This window comes from Sinohyriopsis cumingii, chromosome 17 (assembly GCF_028554795.1).
Source record: "Sinohyriopsis cumingii isolate HCF-2022 chromosome 17, ASM2855479v2, whole genome shotgun sequence".
Classification (NCBI taxonomy): domain Eukaryota; kingdom Metazoa; phylum Mollusca; class Bivalvia; order Unionida; family Unionidae; genus Sinohyriopsis; species Sinohyriopsis cumingii.
The window spans coordinates 37,045,423-37,069,028 of record NC_142977.1 but is presented as its reverse complement, the minus strand read 5'-3'; the positions used below and the strand labels follow the sequence as shown (position 1 = coordinate 37,069,028).

General features: G+C 34.0%; 1 protein-coding gene across 7 annotated transcripts in view; it reads right to left on the bottom strand.

Moving 5' to 3' along the window:
* Positions 1-1,137: 1,137 nt before the first annotated feature.
* LOC149778438 (ras-specific guanine nucleotide-releasing factor RalGPS1-like) overlaps positions 1,138-23,606 on the bottom strand; it is a 137,918-nt gene continuing 115,449 nt past the window's right edge. For 6 of the 7 annotated variants that reach the window (XM_089939267.1, XM_089939268.1, XM_089939266.1 and 3 more), the window contains 2 exons: positions 17,537-17,628; positions 1,138-14,602 (listed from right to left, as the gene is read on the bottom strand). In XM_089939267.1, coding sequence (XP_089795393.1) covers positions 14,573-14,602; positions 17,537-17,628 — 122 coding nt within the window. In that variant the 3' untranslated portion in view covers positions 1,138-14,572. The remainder of the gene's footprint in view (positions 14,603-17,536; positions 17,629-23,606) is intronic. The other variant, XR_016415498.1, reaches the window with a different exon arrangement.

The following is a 23,606-nucleotide window of genomic DNA, read 5'->3' as shown; positions in this document are numbered from 1 at the left end:
TAATTGCATTAAAAGTTTCAAACTAAAAGATTTCCATTAGAAAAGGTATTGCTACAAATGGTTGGATGCTACCAATAATCATAATGTACAATAATGATTATTCAAATTGTTTGCTGGATGGTTACATACCTATGAACTTTATGGGAATGATGGCTGCTGGTATATGAATATGATATTTCTGAGATGTACACTCTACATAAATATGAATATTTCTGAGATGTACAGTCTACATAAATATGAGAATTTCTGAGATGTACAGTCTACATAAATATGATAATTTCTTAGATGTACAGTCTACATAAATATGATAATTTCTTAGTTGTACAGTCTACATAAATATGATAATTTCTCAGATGTACAGTCTATATAAATATGATAGTTTGTAGGATCTTCAGTCATTAAAAATATGAACATTTCTTGGATCTTGTCAACATAAATGTTAAATGTTCTGGGGTCTACAGTCTATATACATAAATGTATACATTATTATTAGGAATTAATTAGTAAAAGAAATAAAATAAAATCTATAAATTGTTTTTGACTAATCCAGGTGTCAGGGTGGCCAAGTGGTCTAAAGTGCTTGCCTTTACAGATCACATCTCGCCTCTGTGTGGATTTGAGTCTTTGCTCACCTGACCAATTTGGGTATGTGACAAAGCTTGCCAGGTGTCCTATAGGTTGGTGGTTCTTTCCAGATTAAGTATCCTGGCAGCCATGTATTAGCTGATGATATGTTGAAAATGGTGTAAAAACCTCAAAAATCACAAATCACTATTTTCAATGTAAACAGTGCAGTTCTGAACATATGCACAACTTTTTGCAAAAGGCAATACAGACTTTCAAGAAACTATAAAACTACTTTATACAGGCCTTGTGTTTAGTTTTTGGATGGTTTTAAGTGCACTTAAAACATTCTTGGTTATATCACACTGCATAAGAGTTTTGCACAATGTCCCTCCCTCCCCTTTCCCCATTTGGCCTCACTTTAAATTTCTATTGTAAATAAGTAAAAATGAACATGGGAGTTGAAATATCAATGAGCAAATTTTCAACACTTAAACATCAAACCATCATTGTCAGGCAAACAATTCCTAACGATCTCTCTCAAACATGCACACAATAAACTGAACACTAAAACGTTGTCAACATTTTATTCTAATTATTGCCCTGGAAATGAGCCTTCCAAGGTTGAACTGATATACATAAGATAAAGGTAACTTGATATAAGGAATCATGAACTAGATAATACATTAATAAATGACCAGTTCCCAGCTAGTTTGAACAAGTAATATGACAGTTTTTTGACACTTTTCATATTATATTACAGGTAGGTACATCTGACTCACCTGTATAACATGGGCTTTTTGTCTTTCAAACATTTTCTTCTGCATGTACAATAAGGGTTATAAATACATATTACAAGTTCATACTAAGTATAATAATAATTTGCAACACAAGTTCCTCAAGGGGACTGATGTATACCACAAAGAATTAAATGCAAGATTAAGTCGGTTTCTTCCATCCTTTTATTCTTTTCAACTGCCGTAGAGTACTGAAGCCATATCTGACATTCTTGAGATGAAGTTCATACTGAAAGTCAGATTGGTGACAATCACTTATAATGAACTAATAACCATCTGTTTATTAAATAGTGGTGATCATAATGCATGTCAGAGGGATACTATTTTCATTTAAGTCCAACTAGTCCTGGGATGAATGTGTATCACAGTTTCTTTGGAGTATAGAATACTGAGCTCTACTATGACCAACTTCCAAATTTGATTTTTGACCACACAATCTGTGAAATTTGTCTAAAATTAAAAACTCTTCTCATCATAAAAGAATAACTAACCAGTAAATTAAAAATCATTTTTTTTATTAGAAAAAGATCACCAAAATTAAGACCAAATTTAAAAGGTTAGCAACTGTATTAAAAACTGAGAATAAGATCTTCATTTCTGGCTCTTTTGCAACTAAAATGCCTGCTTTAAGACCTGCCAGGTCTTCCATTAAAGGCCTGTTATAACTAAAATGCCTGCTTTAAGACCTGCTAGGCCTTCCATTAAGACCTTTTATAACTAAAATGTCTGCTTTAAGACCTGCTAGGCCTTCCATTAAAGGCCTGTTATAACTAAAATGCCTGCTTTAAGACCTGCTAGGCCTTCCATTAAGACCTTTTATAACTAAAATGTCTGCTTTAAGACCTGCTAGGCCTTCCATTAAAGGCCTTTTATAACTAAAATGCTTGAAAAGTGCATAATTGTCACATCTGAGTAAGTACTCTAGAGCAATTATTGAATATATCTAGCACCAATAACAAACTGTCACATAAATGTAGCTTCATTCATTGGGAACCTAATACTGTCAAGTCATACATATGAAAGAGTAATAAAGGTCTGCTTAGGTTGTTTCATTTAAAACTGCAAGGTATCCAGGAAAAAAGGTTTTGTAAAACTGTATGCCAGGGTACTCCATTTACTTATTCAATGACAATGATACAGAACTTTAAACTAAATCACATCTATGGGTGACTAATCCACCTTAAAAGTGCCTTCCTTGGGTTCCAATTATATTTAACTGGAACAGCCTGTAATAGAAACAGTGAACAAGACATGTACATGTAGACTGTATAGAATAAAATGCTAGGAACAGCCTAAATCATTTAAGTGATATGAGTACAAAAATTAGTTTTCACACCTTTGATGAGAATTGATTTTCATATTTACCTTCATACTACAATGTACATGTAAAAAAAACTTAGCTCATGGGAGCAAGGTTATTCCACCTACAATTTTTAATTCAATGTAAACCTTGTCAACTTACCTATCTAGTAATGGCTATTTTTTGTCTCATCAAAATACATTTTTAAAATCATACTTGATATGGAAATCCTATGAATTACATGTACATCATATACCATAAACTTGTACAGCTCACATGGTTTGATAACATTCATTTCATCACCATTAACTATTCACCTGTGAAGACTTTACAACCACTGTATGGAACAGAACAGACTGAATAAAGATAAAATGAATGCTAAAGCAGTCCTCACTCTAGTACTGCTACTCCAGTCATATAAATGTCATTTCTTAACAAATTCGAGGCTAAATGTTGACATAATTTGCACAATTTCATAAGTGTATACATCTCTTTGGGTAATCAAACTGTTTTTGTCAATTTGCTCGTATTTGTAAGGTAGTTTTTTTGTGATTACTACAAAAACAACCAATTTAAAGACCCAACACAAATATATCCATCTGTGAAGACCAGATTTGTCAGAGGAGTTTCCATACACAGAAGCACCTAAGCAAACGTCTTTTTTCAATAATGTCAAAATGTGTTTGGATATTCAGACAGACATATTAATGAGCCAACTTGGGATGAACATGCATTGAATTACTCTTATATCTCTCTTTATTCTAAATCTATGCAAGTTTCTACTAGAAGAAAAAATACAAAAGTCAAAAGTTTTTGAACTTTGGTTTGAATGGATTGACTGATGAAGATCTTCATTATTTCACTGTAGCAGTATTTATCAAATTGTGTGATTCATGATTAATAAGATATAACAAATAAATAGCAGAGCTGGCATTGTTAATGATATCATACCTTTTTAGTTTATGTTTGCTATTGGTTCTCATGCAAGAGTGAATGCTTTTGAAATGAAACAGTAAAATATGAAATTAACATAAGCTTTTTTTGATGTAGTCAACAACTATTATTAATATTCAAAACATTCTTTTGACATGACAGAATGATAAACAAATGGAATGCATACAACATTCTTACAGAAATTTGGATGTTCAGTGAATATGTAATCCCTTGTGGAATGAAAAATAAGTTTTCAGCAGCATCAAGTTGTATATACAAAAAAAAACCCACAAAAAAGGAGGCCCAAACAAGCCTAACATCACCCACCTAGCTGACACCTGCCTAAAATCCACATGCAAAAAAAAGTTATCTGGGTCAGAAGAATACTTTCTTTAGGAATTTTTTCAAATGATGTTAATCCACATTATGAAAATATCTATCTCAAGTTTTCTGGGTTTTTTCTGCATCTTAATTCATATTTAATTCATCTATCAAATATTAACTCTTTACTTCATGGAAGTGCCTTTGGATGTCTCTACTCCATTCTCATGGAAGCGCCTTTGGACGCCTCTATCTGATTCGCACGAAAGTGCATTTTGATGTCTCTACACCATTCTCATAGAAGTGCCTTTTGATGCCTGTTGTAAACATCAGCCATTTAGAGCTGGTTTTCGTAGCACTACAGTTGGGGAAAAAACCCTATTAGATACTACATTCATCGATGTAAATGACCATTACATCAGATCATGTGGTTGCTGTTTAAGCTCTAGTCGTAATCTACTATTTAATGTAATGGGGTTGGATTCTCCACTCTCCAAAAAACGGAGGCCGCAGATTTTGTTCAGTACTTTCTCGAGTTTGCACAATTAGAATCACGACTGTGAAAACTTCAATAACTTCAGTAAAGGCTCTGATATTGATGTCAGCAACAATTAGTTTTTATAAATTATCAAATTCCGATGATTTTGTGATGTAGATGCAAAGAGCTTGTAAACTTAAAGTATGAGAAATGGCAGCTATGGTTGGTCACATGGCTTCAGTGGCTTGACGGTCAAAGAGTTCTCTCAAGATTTTAAATCACATTTTAAAAAGTCCTTGAAAAATAATTATACAGCTGTAACGATTTTGTTTAACTCTGAAATCTTTGTAAACATAATAAATGTGTGCCAAAAATATAAAATGGTTAAAGTTGACGTTAAACGTACCGTATATAGTACACTGCTTAACAGACAGGTCTATGTGCATTTAGTCAAATAGGTAACAAGTGTTCTGTTTATAGCACACTGTCATGTGTAACTCAGATACATGTGTATCAACTGCCTAGAAAACCATACAATCTGTGAGCTAAAAGGTTAAAAGGGCTTTATGTCAGGATGCTTTCTATCAAAGTTGTTCAAATTTTCTTGAGAAGATTTTGATATAAAGATATTAAAGTGTTGTGTGGCCATATCTGAAAGCGGACGATTCTGCAGACTGTCATCATTTTAATGACAACTATTTATGCCAGTATGTTGTCACATTTTAAAGACAACTATTTATGCCAGTATGTTGTCACATTTTAATGACAACTATTTATGTCAGTATGTTGTCACATTTTAATGACAACTGTTTATGCCAGTATGTTGTCACATTTTAATGACAACTATTTATGCCAGTATGTTGTCACATTTTAATGACAACCATTTATGCCAGTATGTTGTCACATTTTAATGACAACCATTTATGCCAGTATGTTGTCACATTTTAATGACAACCATTTATGCCAGTATGTTGTCACATTTTAATGACAACTATTTATGCCAGTATGTTGTCACATTTTAATGACAACTGTTTATGCCAGTACCAGTATCATGTCACATTTTGCTAAGCATTTTTTTTAAAAAGTTGTTTTAAGGTCAGTGAGCTAATAATGGATAAAACAATAACTTTTTTTACAATAAGTGTTATGTAGGAAAAGGTGCAATTTTAAGTATAACTCAAAAGGTGTCAATGTGTGTAATTTGAAAGCAAGGCCGTTTTACTATTAGAGGAGAGGGTAGAAGCGATTCCTTTGCTGAATGGCGTGAAAAATAATTATGTTGTTGCAAAAGAAATGGCAGTTGCCTTCTGTGCTACAAGACCAGTACAGTTCAACATAACCTATTTTATTTGCCTGTGAATTAAAACTCTGCTGAAAAAGATCTCTAAAGACAGGTAAAAGTTAACTATCTTTTCACTATAGTAAGGAGGTTGTTTAATATTGAAAAAAGTATGTAAAAGTATGTGAAGTTTCGGTTCATGTGTTACTAACAGCCACACCCAGCTTCTTTCGTTCCTTATTCATCAGAGGCCTCTTATGTAAGTAAATGTCTTGTAATCCCAGCAAGTTGAGCAACTGGTAAATCCAGATATTGTCTGCAGTGTTTTTAAGCCTAAATTATATGGTAAGTGAGCTGAAGAAAGAGTCAGTCCTCTGTATCAGTCATATATAAACTATCAATTAGTAAAATCATTGTTTTATCATGATACAAATAATAAAGATTAGTTGGATTTTTAAGTATTAGTGATGATTTAAAACATAGGTGGATTAAAGTGAACATTTGCAAAAGAAGAACATGTACATGCATTTTATTAGTAGTTCTCTAAACTAAATCAGTTGACAAAAAATAATAATAATATGTATAGGTTACTGCATTTGTATGGGGTATATCCATCAGACAAAATGAGTTAATATTTTCCCATACAAATGCAGTAACCTTTTTATTATATGCTCATTTTCTTATTCTACCTAAGGCTTAATTATATGAACAAAAATACACTACAAGAAACAAAGTAACTAAATGTATGCTGTATTCCATACTAAATACACAAGCGCAGATTCATCAGTACACAACATTATTAATGTGCACATAACTCCGCCCAGATCAATTTGAACTTAGTCGCGTGCTAGACATAACTTTCGAAAGAAAATGGCATTTTGGTCTACTTAGAATTGAAATTTGAGTCATACTGTGAATGAATGTGCATTGCAACAACTTTTCTACGAAATTTTTTGATTATGGACTGAATTACTATGTGCCAATTCTACATGAAGAACATCGGATTTCGGCAGTGTGTTGACATCTACAAGTGTGTTTCTGTTCTGTCATTGAATGTTTGAAATCATAATGTGAGAAGAATATGAAGTCTTTCAATTGCAATTATCAAAAAGATGCAGTGGAATATAATATTTATTTCATTTTGAGTGCAGTAAGGAGGATGTAACTGCACTTGGAATATAGTAAAAATTACAGTACAATTTCGAAATGTGTAATCAAGCCTGAGAACCCATGACATGGTTCATGTAATTCGGATTTGCAGCTAAAGAAGACAGTTTATGCCTTGTCCCTTGAATGTTATTTGTAAGGACCGTCTGGTGTCTATAGCTAGCCTAAATCCAAAACATTGTATCAAAAACGTTAACGCGGAATGTGGCAAAGCAGCTATGTGGCAGTCCATGAAACATCTGCTTTAGTTCATTCAAAAACAAATTTAATCAACCAAAATGTACAGTGCCTATTATGTAAGTGTACATGATTTGTTTACAAAGTAGTTCCTAATACACTATTGGGCAAACATGAGTTCAATATGAAATATATTTGAGTGCAATATCGTAAAATACTGCACGATTCTGACAATGTAAAGTTAACAAAGAAACAATAAGCATATAATAATAATAATGGCATTCAGTCCATAATATTTGTTCAGAAAACAAGCAATTTTGACTGCTTTTAACAGGTTTGTATGTATAAGCTTTTACAAATTCCATCTTGATTAACCACCCTGCCTCCTCTCACTCTTGTCATGCACTTCTACCACCCAAGGCTGAGGAGTTCACTTATCATCCATCTTCACACATCAATCTTAATGCTTTATCACCATATTTGGACACAGAATGAACACTACTAAATGTTATTCACACCAGACATGTTGACCAACTGTGTTTGGCAGCAGTCATAAATGAATAAGTTCAAGCAGACTTTGTTTGCCATAAACCTAGATTATACATATATTATCTCAAACCTTCGAGTCTGTTTTTTTTATTTTTTATTATCCCACACATTGTTGTCCACATTAAAAAGCAACTTTTGGTAAGACTGCAAAATCTGGTCTTATAAAAGTAAATTATTCCACAGTAATCAACCCAAACCCCCAATGTTCAGTTCATATAAATGATAAGAACATTCAGCTTGAAAAATATAAAATGATAATTTTGCAGAACACAAAGTCTTGCCTGCCCCTTCATGGTATAATCCAAAACCTTGCACAATCATTAGAATAAGAAGATTCCTGTAACCTTCACTGAAGAGAACATACCCAATTTAATCAAATCCAAATTTCATAAAAGTCGCATAAGATTATCTAAGGAACTAAGTCAATTACATAAACTTAATCACAAAATCATGAAAAGTCACTATATAACAAATAAATCATTGTAATCTCAACAGTAGATCATCAAGGTAATATTCCTATATATAAATACAATGCAGTTCATGCATTTTTTTTAAAGCCCACACATGGTGGGGGACTTAATCCCCCCTCCACTTCTGCTTGTAATGGAGGGACTAGTACCTACAAATTACCAATGTGCCATGGCAGGCATGACGATGACAATTCCACCATAGACAGGCTGCTTGACATTACTAATTGACATCTGAACACGAAATGAATGAAAACCAGCCATGGGAAGAAAGACATCAAAAGTGATGTGCAACTAGATACCATATGAAGAACCAGTCATCTTTATTTTTATCATATACATGTATTTTGGTCAATAAAATAATGTCAGAAGTCTTGTATATTCAGTAGATGTATATTTAGAAAAGATTGATAGACTTCCTGTGCAATAATTTTATGCTTTTACTTTATTCAAAGAAATCAGACAAATGTGTGCACTGATTTAACAAGAGGCAAAACATGTTGAGCTGCTTTTGAACAGCATAAATTTATCCTACTGTGACAAAAGGGAGAGTAACCCTAGGAGATATGGAAAATTAAATTTGAAATTGACATCAACTTACATTTAAAGAAACAACCGAACTAACAGGGAACAATGAATTTATATGGAAATGTGAACCAGATGCTTAGTCCTTAAGCAGTAATGGCAGTCACACGGCTGAACACAGACAACTTTGAACTAGTTCAATGCTGACTGCATGTATGCTGTAAAGGACAGTCCATTTCATGAATAGGGATAGATTGTTCTTTCCAACCAAGATATTTTCCCCCTTTTCATCTCATGATAAATAAGTTTCAAGAAATAATGGAATAATGTGTTTTTACAAATAAGAATATGGTATTGTTTTGAAGCATTTACTTCAGAAAATTAAATGGTCTCTCCCTAACAAACATTCCACTTCAGCGGAGGTTTACAGATGTCAAGGCAGTGATCACTGTCAACACTTATAAAATACTGACAAGGAATTAGCATCAAAATATGTCAATTTCAACTTGTGAAAGGCGTTTTTTTAAACATGAAGACATTTGAATTGTAATATTAAAATAGCTCCAATTACGGTCCCGCCATTAACATTAAGTTTGACAATTGCTCGTAATTAATTTGAACTTATTGCTGTCGTGAAAAATAATGTGGAAACCTGCCACATCTCGGATGTTCAGAGATTTTATCTTCCAACAAATTCAAAGCATTCTGCATGTATGTATTGTGTCATGTATCCTGTTGTTTGCTCATTATTGTAAGGGAAAAATATAACAAAAGTTTTATCATCATCAAATCAGATGAAACGTTTGTGTCAATAATCTAATCATAATACTGATTCATTTCTTATAATTATTTTCATGCAGATATTAAAGTATGCTGTTTGAAATTTGTGACTGTTGCATCATTTGGTTATTGAGACAAAAAAGATGCAAACCAATTTCTTTAGTGTTTAGCATCTGTATTTGGTATACTGCTTTACAGCTACAGTTACTGTGGCCAAGTAGATAAAAAGTGAGTTTACACCCACTGATGAGAAATTTTCTTTCTTTTTTCCCTTCATGATGCTACGTATTACGGTATTACTTTTCTTACCACTTGCAAACTTATCCAGAGTTTGGTTTCCAATTTTTTATACTGCAATTCTGAAGACTGCCTAAAAATGTCTCTAAGGCAAGTAATGAAAAAGTAAAAATGTCTCTAAGGCAAGTAATGAAAAAGTAAAAATGTCTCTAAGGCAAGTAATGAAAAAGTAAAATTTTGCTCACATTAATAAGCATTTTTAGTGTTATTTTTAATACTACCTTTGGTATAAAAAAAAAATATAAGCAGTATCATGAAACGTTTTCATGGCAAGAACATCTCTTTGAATTGGTGTGAACGATAAGCTTGCTAATTAAAGAAAGCTTGGCAATCAGGGAATACTAATACGGTTACGAAAATATGTACAAAACAGGTTTCTAATGTTTAGTAGTGTCACTAGGGTTGGTGTCACCCAGTGCAGTAACTCATGGTGTCACACCCATAGACCTCCTTCCTGCACAAAAATTCAAAAAATTTTATCGCCATTTTGGCATCACCCCCTCTAATGGTGTCACTCGGTGCGGTCCACAGCCCCTAGTGACGCCACTGCTAATGTTCAGTGCAACTAATTACGATAATTTGTGCAGACAAGATCTGGATTCCATAATTTATGAGACACTAGACTAAAAGCAGTTAATGATCTAGAAATGCTTCAAACAGGTTAATCTCAGGTTTCTGTATTATGCATAGTATGCCATATGAAAACGAGCATAAAAATAAAAATGTAAAACATTAATTTCATCTGTTGCTCAAGTTTACTTGGTGATATCTATATACAAGTATATATCATATACAGTATTTACATGTAACAAATAGGTATATGTTTATCCTGGTTCAAGTAAATTCTGAGATTTTGCATTCACAAGTTACTTAAAATTTCTGTTAGTAAATTGTAAAAGGCAGGAATTTATTTTGATACAAGGTAGTTCTACAGAAAGCGTGTGTGTGTGTGATTAGGATTTTTAATGTAGCTTTAACAATTTTTCAGTCCTATGACGTCTGCAATGTGGCAGTTTATAGTGATGTATAGCACTGGGACATCATGCCGCAGACATGTAGCATGATGCCCCACCCAGTCACATTATCCTGACACTAGGCTGACCAGTCCTAAAACTAACCTCTTAATGCTGAGCGCCTAGCGAGGCAGCTGTAAGTACCATTTTTGTAAGTCTTTGGTATGACTCTGCCGGGGTTCGAACCTATGACCTCCCGCTTCTGAGGCGGACGCTCTAACCATTAGGCCACTGGAGCGGTTTTCTGCAGAAAGTGAACTGAATATTTGTGAGCTGAATGTCTCATTGCTAATAACAAACAGCATCTTTGTAACCAGCTGGGAGCAAGACCACTGTCCATTTTTAAGAACAAATCTGACTCAAGGAATGGAAGGCAATAAATAGATAAATGCAGAAATTTTGTACCAGCAGTAATAAGAAGTTTTTCTTTCCATCACTAATTTTTCTTTTATGAGAATCAAACAATCAAATACCCTATGGTTACACAGTGTGATTCACTTTTCAATGAGCACAATGTTTATTGTCAACCTAATGGCATAGAACAAAAACAACTGCAGAAAAGCTGCTGTTGTGCTTGTAGGTAATCAGTTTGCAATGAAATGAACACTTCAAAAGCAAAGCAAACAAACCATGCAGATGATTTCTTTTGTGGTAGGTTATTAGTTTGCGCATCAACATTTATCTGTGAAAATTTTATTTGTCAGCCCACATGTATCAAGGACTTTTGTGACCAATTTGTGCTATTAAAACAAAAACCAGAAAAATGCTACTTTGATAAAATAGCACAGTACAAATTCAAATAAAGATACTTTCTTAAGCAATAACTTTTGCTTTTGCATGCTGATATGGCATTTGCCAGAACTATGATTTCTCAAATTTCAAGAACCTCTTTATATTGCTTTGAATGGATGTCAGAATAAATCATATATTATGTTAACTAGAACTTCTGCAATTTTTTTTGTTTCACTAAAGTCCAGTATAAATGTGATTTTATTATTGATTTGTTAAATGTTCATCCTTATTTTCACTGCAGGGATTACAATATCACTGACTTTTATATGATCATTTAAAAAGAGGATATTGTGAACTGCGCAGATATAAGGACAGGAATGCAACTTAGGATTCTGATAATGTAGCAATGAAAACAGATTAATTCAGCAAAATGTACTATTAATACAGTTTGCGAGGCACAGTCATATTAATAATATCTAAAATTTGATTTGGCATTATATATTGCACATTATCTATATTATAACCAGGAAATGTTAATAATTAGCTGAATGATCACATTTGCTTCAGCAAACTGCTCCTGAAAGAGACAACAATTTAGATAAATCAGTGCCTCTCTTTAAACCTTTTTAGAGCATGCTTGCAGCAGGCCATAAACAGTAAACCATGCCCATATTATCGAGACCATCTCTGCACTCCAGTGGTCAGTGGATGTGACTCTGCAAGAAAGCATGTCATGCTGAGCTATTCTCCACGAGAAACAAGATGAAGAAATGTTTTGTTTTCCTTCTTAATCCTTCTTACTCTCCACCCCCACCACGAAGATAGGGGTTTGAAAAATTGTGTGAACTGTATTGTATATTCATCTAATTTCACAAATGAACACATAATAGTATGATGGAATTGAAGCAAGTGCAAATCCTGAACCATAACAATTATGTCACTGCAATCTACATTAACCCATGATGGCTACACTCCAAGATAAATATACTCATTACTGTACATACAATGGTATTGGAGAAAATCATCTAAATGCAAAAACTCAATGTAATCACTAAAGTGTAAAAATGTCAACATGCTAGAAGATAGAAGTAGGTTACAGTGACCTACTTTTGTCCATGGAGAGTAGTAATCTGCAAGATGAACACACCCATTAGATTTGAAGTTTGTATGTATAGGGTTTACAATAATGCAAGTTAAAAGCTGTTAAAGAAATGGAACTATAAAGAAGAAACTTTTGTTTACAAGTTGCTGTATATGTCAGAAAAACTGAAACAAATGCAAAAACTTCAGGTAATCATTGGAGCATGAAAAGTAGGTTAATGTGACCAACATTTTCCTGTGATGAGTGAGTAGTACCCTCAAGTTTCATGACTGTTCATACAACAGTTCTTGAGAAACTGAGCTAAATGCATAAACTAGACAATCACTGGTCACTGTGACCTATTTTTGCCCTCAGTGAGTAGTAACCTCATCATGTTTAACTACTACATGCCACGGTATTGGAGAAACCGAGTTAAATGCAAAAACTTCTGTAATCACCGGAACATTGAAAACAGATTCATCATAACCTACTTCCGCCCATGGTGAATAGCACCCTCCATGATAAATTAACTGTTACATTTAAATGTGTCTGAGAAACAGCTAAATGCATAATCTTAATGCTTACACCTACGATGACAATGAGTTGGAAAAGTGACCCCTACTGCAAGCAAAACATATATGATGGTGTTTCACAAATATGGCACAGAGTCAAAATTGTATAACTGACTGGAGAAACTTCACTCAAATGCATTTAAGGCTGATGATGACAGAGTATTTCCATTTGTCTGTTTTAATAATGTTTGATACAAGTCTTTTATTAACTTGTTAGTAAATGTAAAAAGAAGCCCAACTCGACTAAACTTAATCAAACTTTGAGTTTTATGCACATTCTCAAGTCTACCGATAAGAAATTCATTGATAAGCTTCTATCCGGTACTGAAAGACCTTTACTCTTATTTGTTGCAAATTAATTTGGCCAAACACTGGGAAATCCTTCAGTCTGTGTCAGCATTTTCAGTCTTGTTCAGCACATTAAAGCATACAATGACATTTTCCTACATTGCCACGTCTGTTACCATAGTAACAATAAAATTAATAAATATCTGACAATACATCTTACAAAGCAAACAAATTTTAAAATAGCCCTACTGGCCTGACACATAAAAAGCTAGTGAAAATTGCACATAATAATGAGATGCCAACCAATGTCAAATAGGAATGTGAGCATAAAAATAGGAATACTTGATATTTTTATCCAACAATTTGTTTCAAGAATTAAGCATTCTCAATTCAGAGCAATTTTTGGTTGATGTCATCTTCCCCACCATGTGCCATGTTGAAGTCCATAGAGAAATGACTGCAAAGGCATACTGATCCAGTTTTGGTGCCTTGTTTTTTTCAGTTTTTATTCTGTGGCATGTTTTTTCATTGACATATAATCACTATCAGTAGCAAATTGTTCAAAATCTTTCTCAAACTTCCTCAGGCTAATCTGAAATGATTTTTGATTTGTCAAAATTCAGCTGCTTTTGTGATACAAGTACTTTCACAAATGAATTTAAATAAGAAATTACAAGTATTTCAGCAATCTAGATATAACCACGTTTAAGCTTCAGTTTGGCGTTTATGAAATTTCATCTAACAGCAGAATCAGAATCGGACATATAATCATAATGGTGTAATCTCAGGTTAAAAATAGGAAAAATTCCACCACCTTCAAATGATTGGCATCTCTGATAATAATTTACCTTAAATAGGTATAGTAATCATATATGTAAATTGCAAATTAAATGATTCATTCATAACCTATTTAAAATAGGTACAAGGACATTACTTTCACATAATATTTTTATTACACTTTAAACAGTTTCCTTGACAAGGCTAACTTCTATTTCATGAAGATAAAAGTCATGCTGAGGTCACTATTAAGTGTCAAAATCCTCTATTATGAGGGCATGATAATATAATGGACAGATGACTGTCCTGTCACTTGTCATCAGTGATTGTCCTTTCAGATGACTAGTTGACCAGTGCTTGTCACATGATGAAAATGAGTAGGAGTTGGAAGCACAGATGACTGACTAGCTCTAGCTTTGGCACAGGACTGGCTACTTCTGTGTATCACAGTGGCAAGACAATTGCCTGCTTTAGGTCAATCAAAAGACATCAGGTTGGCAGGAACCTGAAAAGGAAAATAGTTCATGAATTGCAAATCAGATTGGTAGCAATCATAGATAAAATTTAAACAGTCAAGTTGTCAGCCTTATCAGTATGTTTAAAAACACATTTTGAATTTCTCTAGAACAAACTGATTTTAACTAGACTTGTCAGGATGAAAGTGATCATGAAATACTTACCAACAAGTGATTTTAACTAGATTTGTCAGGATTAAAGTGATCATGGAATACTGCCCACAAGCTGATTTTAACTAGACTTTTCAGGATGAAAGTGATCAAGGAATACTCCCCACAAGCTGATTTTAACTAGACTTGTCAGGATTAAAGTGATCATGGACTACTCCCCACAAGCTGATTTTAACTAGACTTGTCAGGATGAAATTGATCATGGAATAATCCCCACAAGCTGATTTTAACTAGACTTGTCAGGATGAAGGTGATCAAGGAATACTTCCCACAAGCTGATTTTAACTAGACTTGTCAGGATGAAAGTAATCATGGAATACTCCCCATAAGCTGATTTTAACTAGACTTGTCAGGATGAAAGTGATCATGGAATACTCCCCATAAGCTAATTTTAACTAGACTTGTCAGGATGAAAGTGATCATGGAATATTCCCCAACAAGCTGATTTTAACTAGACTTGTCAGGGTTAAAGTAATCATGGAATACTCCCCAACAAGCTGATTTTAACTAGACTTGTCAGGATGAAATTGATCATGGAATAATCCCCACAAGCTGATTTTAACTAGACTTGTCAGGATGAAATTGATCATGGAATAATCCCCACAAGCTGATTTTAACTAGACTTGTCAGGATGAAATTGATCATGGAATAATCCCCACAAGGCTGATTTTAACTAGACTTGTCAGGATGAAAGTGATCATGGAAAACTCCCTATAAGCTGATTTTAACTAGACTTGTCAAGGTGAAAGTGATCATGGAATACAAGAGGAACAAGCATATTTGTTTTGGAAAATATTAAGTGGACAATGTAGTGCAACAGAATAAACATGATTTTTATCTGATGAAGGTCCCATGGAAATATTACTTTTCCTTCAGAATGATTACATACAACAAGACCAACTAAACATATTATGAAGTCTTTTAGTGAAAGCCCCATGTTGATATTACCATCCATTTAGGAAGAGTAATGATAAGATTTTCAGGATGGCCAAATGGTCATCACATCAGCACAAGTTTCATTTAGGACTAAGCGGATATCGTAAGAAGTCTTCTGGTGACAACTCCATGGCAGTATGACCACTATGTCATATTGTTGGGTGCGTGTAAACTTTTATGGTAATCTTCCAAGTAGTTTAGGAGTAGTGATAACAAACTTCTACTAATGGACGGATGGACAATGGATGACAGAAAACATACCATTCCATAGGCTCTTGTAATCTATGACAAGTAGCGCTAAAACCAAGTTCATTAGGATATCTCAAACTGTGCAAAATATATTATCTGATGAACATGAGGTCGATAATTTTACAAAATGGTGAGATAACTCAAAAAGTAATAACCTGACAAAGCCAATTCTTATACACAACAGTAACTCTCGTCATGATACAAATGCATACAACTTCAAGAACATAATGATACACACAGATAATTGTTTTATAAATGGGGATAAGATTAGTAAAACGCTGATTCGACAGAACCCATTCTTTTATACGAAATTAATGATCTTGTCACGAGGATTTCAAGTATCATGAGGATACATCAAATGGTTTTGGAGATAATGAAGTGTAATTACAGGTCCGTCAAAAGTACTGATGCTCTACTGCCAAAAAGAATTTCCAGGAATTCAAGATAACACCGTTTCTTCTGTTTAACTGCTGAGTGTTGAAACCATCTCGGATATTCTTGAGTGATAAGATTTTTAAACTAGCTGCTATACCAGTCATATTGGATGTAAGATCAGCACTAATTTCTTTAGAACAAATAGGACACCATTAAAATATGTTCTGAAAACCCCATACTGATATGACCATCTATTCAGAATTAGTGTTAAGATTTTCAGTGTTTGCTGTGACAGACATATTTGAGGTGAGATTGGCACCACTTTCATTCAGAACCAATTATATGTTATAATTATTCTGGTGAAAACACCATGTTGATACAACTTTCCATTTTGAAAGTATAGCAATATCAAGATTTTCAAGATGGCTGCCATGGTGACCAAACTGGATGTCAGATCAGCACAATTTTCATTTGGGGCCCCAAGTGGCCGAGTGGTCTACTGTACTCACCATTATAGATCACTGTCATCTCACCTCTATGAAGATTCGAGTCTTGGGCTCAGCCAATGTGGGTACATGAGAAAACTTGCTGGTATCTACCTGTGGGTTGGTGGTTCTCTCCATGGTTTTCCAGGGTTCTTCTTCCACCAGTTATACTGGCTGCCATGTATAGCCTATCTTGTGCTGAAAACTGGCATTAAACCCAACAACCATTTTCAAACAGCGTATCAGACTTTTCACATGTGTGCATTCACAGTAAGCATCCATCTACCAAACAATTGCAAAAGATCCTACATTATATTTAAGAAAATCTGGCAAACAAAATTCTGGAGAAATAAATGAAAAACAACAGGAAACTTTAAAATAAAGAATTTAATAAATCTAACCAGATATTATGTGGGAACCTGCTTCACAACAATGCCAAGCCTTAGAACTCTCAGAGAATTTGGACATTAAAGCACAATTATTATTTTGTGCTCGATTTTATTTCTGAATAAGGCAAAGAGAATCTACTTTTAATACCCTACAGGGATCTGGTTAAGATTTCAGTTATATTTGTAAAACTTTTTCCAATAAAACTGACAATGCTGTCCAGCCATGGCAGTATGCTGAAGACATTTTTAATATTCCTTAAAAACAAATGTCAACAAGAACTACATGTATCATTATAATCTGTTTCCCTTATGTACTTACTCTTGACTGGTACCTCTTTGTTGCCTCACTAAGATATCTGCACCATTGCAATGCTAGAGCTTGTGAGCCAGCCCGAAACTTGTATACATTTCCTACACACAAAAGAAAGGATGCATGAAATAATGTACAATGGTGAAGATACAGTAGTTATTCTAACAGAAGTCCCCCATTTGAATAAACCACCCTCCCCCACTTTTTCTACAAGAACAAATTATACTTATCGAGGCTTACAGATCTGTATATATCCATTATGGTATGTCCAAATAATTATAGCAGTACATGAGTAATCCAACAACTGATAGAAAAATCAAAACCGCTTAAACATCATTGAAAGTGAATGGCAAATTATAGCACTGGATCAGCTAAATATAACTGTCATATTGCTGGGTTCTATTTTTGGATTGTTTTCTGCAGGATTTTTAGGGAAATGGTATTAATGCTAAAAGTACTCTAATAAATGCCCCCCCCCCCAATTGCACCATCCCTGGGGTATCTAGTCAAATAACTACGACATGTTGATCTAAAGTTTGGTGATCCTATGATAATATATATCTTTTGTCATGTTGACCTTAAAAACAATGATAAATGTACACATTATGCACCTATCTTGCAGGTTGGCTTCACAAAATTTTTGAATCTGGATTATATTCTAGGTATAAGTTATTTGTACAAAGGCATATTCCAGTTGGGGGCCATCCATTTAGTATTTTTTACACACAAATCTGGCAAAGCTTAACCCCTCCCCCCATACATGTCTACTTTTTTTTACACCCACCCCACCTGTGTATGTATGCTTGATCCACGCACACCCGAACTCTATAGAATGGCCTATATTTAATCCGCATAGAAACAATCAAGGATTAATAATATCAACGTGTTTAATAAAGCAGATAGTCCACCGACGTTGAATGTCTGGCTTCATCAAAGAAATAAGCTGTGTAACTTTAAAAAGTATGTCTAGTGTCTTCTAAAATTCAAACGCCAACTAACTCAGTCGAACATATTACATATTAGACAAATTATTATCGAGGTTCCACATCACGCCACCCCCGTTTCCTACGTGCACATACATTATCAGAGACCCGCACATATACAAGCATATGCATTTGGGTTACCCCCCTCCTTTGATGCGTAAGTACGAAATGGAGGGCCCCTTGTATGAACAAAATTTATCATATGAATTGTTGCTGGAATCAGCTATGGAGAACAACCAATATGTCATTTAAGTAATCTTCTATAGCACTGTTTTTTTTAATATATATAACTCTCATTTAAATTATCACTACTCCGAATGAGCCAATCTGCTATTACTGCATCTTGTTTTCATCCCACAGAATTTGTTTTTTCTCAGACATTTTCTGGAGACCTGTTTATAAGCAAAGAATGGTTACTTATATTGAACAAGAAAGCAACATCAAATGTGAAACAGACACTGAACCACTTGCATAGGATGATAATGATGTGGTTGTGATCTGGCCTATTCTGCAGCTGTTAAGTATAATAAATATTCCAGTCATTTTATTCAACTTAGCTATTTCCAGAAAATGCTATATAAGCTTAGCTGAATATTTTATATGTTTAGTCCATGCTGAAAATTAGGACAGTCTTGGTTGAGGTCTGCTCATAACTCATGACCTTTAACTCACCGACAATAATGATAATCTACAGATCCTCCATCAAAATGTATCACTCTTTTGAAATCAAAGGTTTAAAATTACATGACTTGTATACCTTATACTTTCAAACCACTTACTAATGATAACAATGATGTAGGTACTATATGGCCTTTCTCTGACCCAAAATTTAAATTTTGTCACTAAGGCAGTTGAACTGATAATAGCATGGTAAAAAGTGATCAGCATTTGGAAAACCTAAAATTTCAATAATGTTTAACAATAATTTAAATATGACATCATACATGTATATACATACTCAAGATGCCATACTTGGCTATGAAATAGCCATTATGTACTAAAATTGGAACTATTTTAAAAATTATCAAGTGATCCACTAGCAACAACCAATCACATATTTTATCATAATACAAGAAAAATGAACACTATCTATTTGCTTGCTGAGTCTGAACCATGAGACAAATGACAAAATTTTATTCTGTAAAGTTTTCTTTGGTAGCTTGTATCTCTGTACTAACTACATCTAAAATGCAATAATGAACACATACAATGATTTACACAAAGTTGAGCAATTCTTGTGCAATAACCAGTGTTACAGATAAAGAATCTGGTACTGACATTTTCTTCAGCATGTTTAAAGACTGCATATAGACAATAGCTGTTACATCATTTATGATTATGCCACTGATGTTTAAATGTTAATCAAGATTTGGCAACGGGATTAAGTTATAATTTTGAGTAATCTTAAACACTTTAACCGTATTTATTGTTAAAATAATTTGATTCCATTGTTATAACTGGAATACTGTGCATAACAAAATAGATGAAAAGATTACTGATGTTTTAGTTGTACACATACAGTCTGTATAACAATGTTAAAGTATAATAAGATTCATTATATATAAGTTTGGGGGTTATGAGTAATGTGAAGAAAGGACTTTTTTTATTTTTTTTATCACACAATGGTACTTGAATCCCATAACTGCATTTTTTGCATTTTTTTAAACATACCATACATACTTGCTATTAGGTCAATAGTTTTTTTATTTTAAAAATATCTGATTAATACAGAGTTGGAGTCATTTTACAAGTGCAACATACAAATGATATAAATCTGACCTTAATTCCTTATCTTGTAAAGGCAACACACACTTTGTTTTCATGGCCAACAATTATTTGATTGAGCTTGATATTTGTTCAGTGACATGCAGGGTCCTATATTCAAGTTAACTGTGGGAGCATATTTTTACTCCCTGTAATCATGCCACTCATCTCCACATGAATAAATAATGGCCAAAGTGCCTGAATCATCTGTGATCTGTCAGCTGCAAGGTACCTTGTCACTTGGACATTGTACATCATGAATTGTGAAAAGTCAATAGTTTCACCAATATGGGAAAGTAAAAATGCTTAAGATGGTGCATTTGAGTTGAAAAGCTAAAGACTATGCAGGGAAACTGGTGCATGACTGGCCTAACAATAAATCAGCTACTGATGACAGTGCCAGGCATCTGAAGAAAATCCGAGTAACAGAAAACCCTTATACAAAAATGAGAGTGTAGTCTGGAGCAGTGTCATAATGGGCATGCAGACACAAGAAATACCCTTTGACTGAAGGTCTGTTCAACTGCTAAATCATTGAAAGCTGGATGGTTTTTGTGATTTATGCAACATCACAGACTTACACTAAACTATACATGCACATTTCCCAGAAATTGCCTACTGACACTGACAAAAAAGTGGACAGTTGCAACAAAATTTCATAAACAAGAGGAAACAATGGTTTTGATCTAGTATACACTGGAAATTTGGACAAAAACCCCATGTTTTTATATGTGCTGGGAAAGTCTGTGTACACCCAATCATAAACAAACTTGTGATAATAAAGACCTTCAGCAAATGGAAAACAACAATTCTCTAAGGTATTAAGTTGTTTAGTGAGTGGCATCAAGCTGCTACTTGTCTTTAACACAAGACTATGCCAAAGAAAAGATGCCAAGTGGAGATGTAACTGTTAACCAATAAGAGATGAGGCTATTTGTTTGGTCGGATTAGGAAAGTATGGGAAATCAGACCAGGTATATTGTTGAAACCAAAGGCATTGCTTCTGTCAGATGTTTTGAGTGCATTTGATGCAATCTGTGAAATGGAAGAAATGGTGACATCCAACACACACATACCAAGCTTTGATCCCTGGTGACACCATGTCTAATACAACCATTAGATGTTGTCTAAACAAACGGACACTGTAGATAGGTCCAAAGAATTGACAAAAGCAATGAAATCAGAAGTAAACTAGTGATTTAATTAGTATCATAATGGGTGAGTAATGCATGAGACGAAATTCCACTGCAGATGGTGGTAATTAAAAATGTGGTATTTTTAATGCTATGGATGGGATTGAGGACAATGAACTCATCAATAATTTGGAGACAAGACCAACACTAAAGCACCTGAAGATGACAACAAAGACAAAACATTTGAGTCAGATGATAAATCAAAGGGGGAGTTGGGAGTTTGAAATTATGATGACCAGATAACAGTAGTGGATTTCATAACTTTATTTGATGACTATGATGATGCAGATTATTTCTTTGGATCTGAACCAGATAACATTAGACAGGAACAGTTATGAATACTATCAACTCATTAACCCCTGGCGCTGCATTTACGTGGCAGGAGGTAGCAGCCTACTGCCAAGCTCTGTAGTGTCATGGTCATGTAAGATACACTAAAGTGGGTGGTAATATAGAAAGGTAGACAGATGTAGCTCTACAATGATACCAAATAATCTGGAAGTTCTTGTTGCACTACAAAATACAGGGAAAAAACCTAATTTTTTGGACCCATTTTTTTTTCCATCCAAAATTCGCCCAAGGTCGGAATCCGCTTTTGTGTCCGGATTTTAGACTTTTTGGCCTCAAATCTAAGGCAGACCAATGGCAGGATAAGGTGGGCATTTAGAATAAAGAATGGTCTCGATACGAAAATGATGGGTCTATTAAGCAAACTAAAAAATATTAAAAGATATTTAAAAAAATACAAATTTATACCTTTCTGTTCTTGCGCAAGTAAAATAACCAATGGAAAATGATGTTTCTAACACAATTAGGCATTAGGCTAATGGAAAATCTCTTGGAAGTCGATGTATAAGGATGTATTCAGAAATAGCGCCCAAAAAGTGTTTCCTACTCACATTTCAGGCGAAAATAACAAAAACCTCCAGGGGTTAATGAGTTACTTACAAAAGGATGGAATTTTACTGTGAATCAGATTATTCTGGACTACTATTTTTCAATCAATATGTGACCTATAATAGAATTCACAGAATTTTCATGTAAATGAGTGTGTGTGTGTTTTGAGTTTTTATAATGTAGCTTTAAAAAATGTTCAGTCATATCATGTTATCTGCAGTATGGCAGTTTATAGTGATGTCTAGAACTGGGGCATCATGCTGCAGACATGTAACATCATGTCCCACCAAGCCACATTATCCTGATACCAGGCCGACCAGTCCTAACATTAACCTCTTAATGCTGTGTGACAAGTGAGGTAGCTGCTAGTCCTAGCACTAACCTCTTAATCCTGTGCAAGGCAGCTGTAAGTACCATTTTTATAAGTCTTTGGTATGACTAGGCTGGGGTTCGAACCTGTGATCTCCCAAATCCGAGGTGGACACTCTAACCACCAGGCCACTGGAGGAGTCCCATATGAATGGATTCAAACTGTCAAACATTATGGATTTATACAGATTATATCACACAAAGATAGACAAAATGTGAGTTGTCAATTTATTTTGTGACATATTTCACTCAGTATAATTGTATTTACTTTACACTGGCATTGTCTATCTAGCCAGCCAGCCAGTTTGGCTACTTTATTTTTCCAAAGTACAACTCTGACTCAATGATGATAAGTCACCTGTTGCAGACTGATTTGCTGAGTACACCTTGATTTGCTGCAGGGTAAAAAAGAAATGAGCCTTTTGCAGCCCTAAAAAAAGAGAAGTTGGGCCAACTTACAATTGTCTTATAATAGCATGTATGGTATATAATATTGCCTTAAATGAAGTCATTTTGTTGTTAACAGATCTCAGATGAAATAAAATGAATGGTTTTCCTTTTTTCTCATTAAAAGATGATTCTCTTTACTTTTTATTCTTTTCCTTTCCTTCCTTAAACCCATGTTTTCATTTCTTGTACTATTATTTTTCATCTGCAATAAACTTAAAAGATTAACTATGCTGACAGGGATTTTTCTGCATACACAATATGAAAAATGCTTTTACTTTAACTACTGCAGAAGGTAAGGAGAACAGGTGATGAATAACATTATTCATCACAAGTCTGCAGATATGCAATTATAGCTATTTTAGTTTCAGTTACAAATTATTTGTGTCAAGTGTCATTAAATAATTACATTACTATGGTTACTCC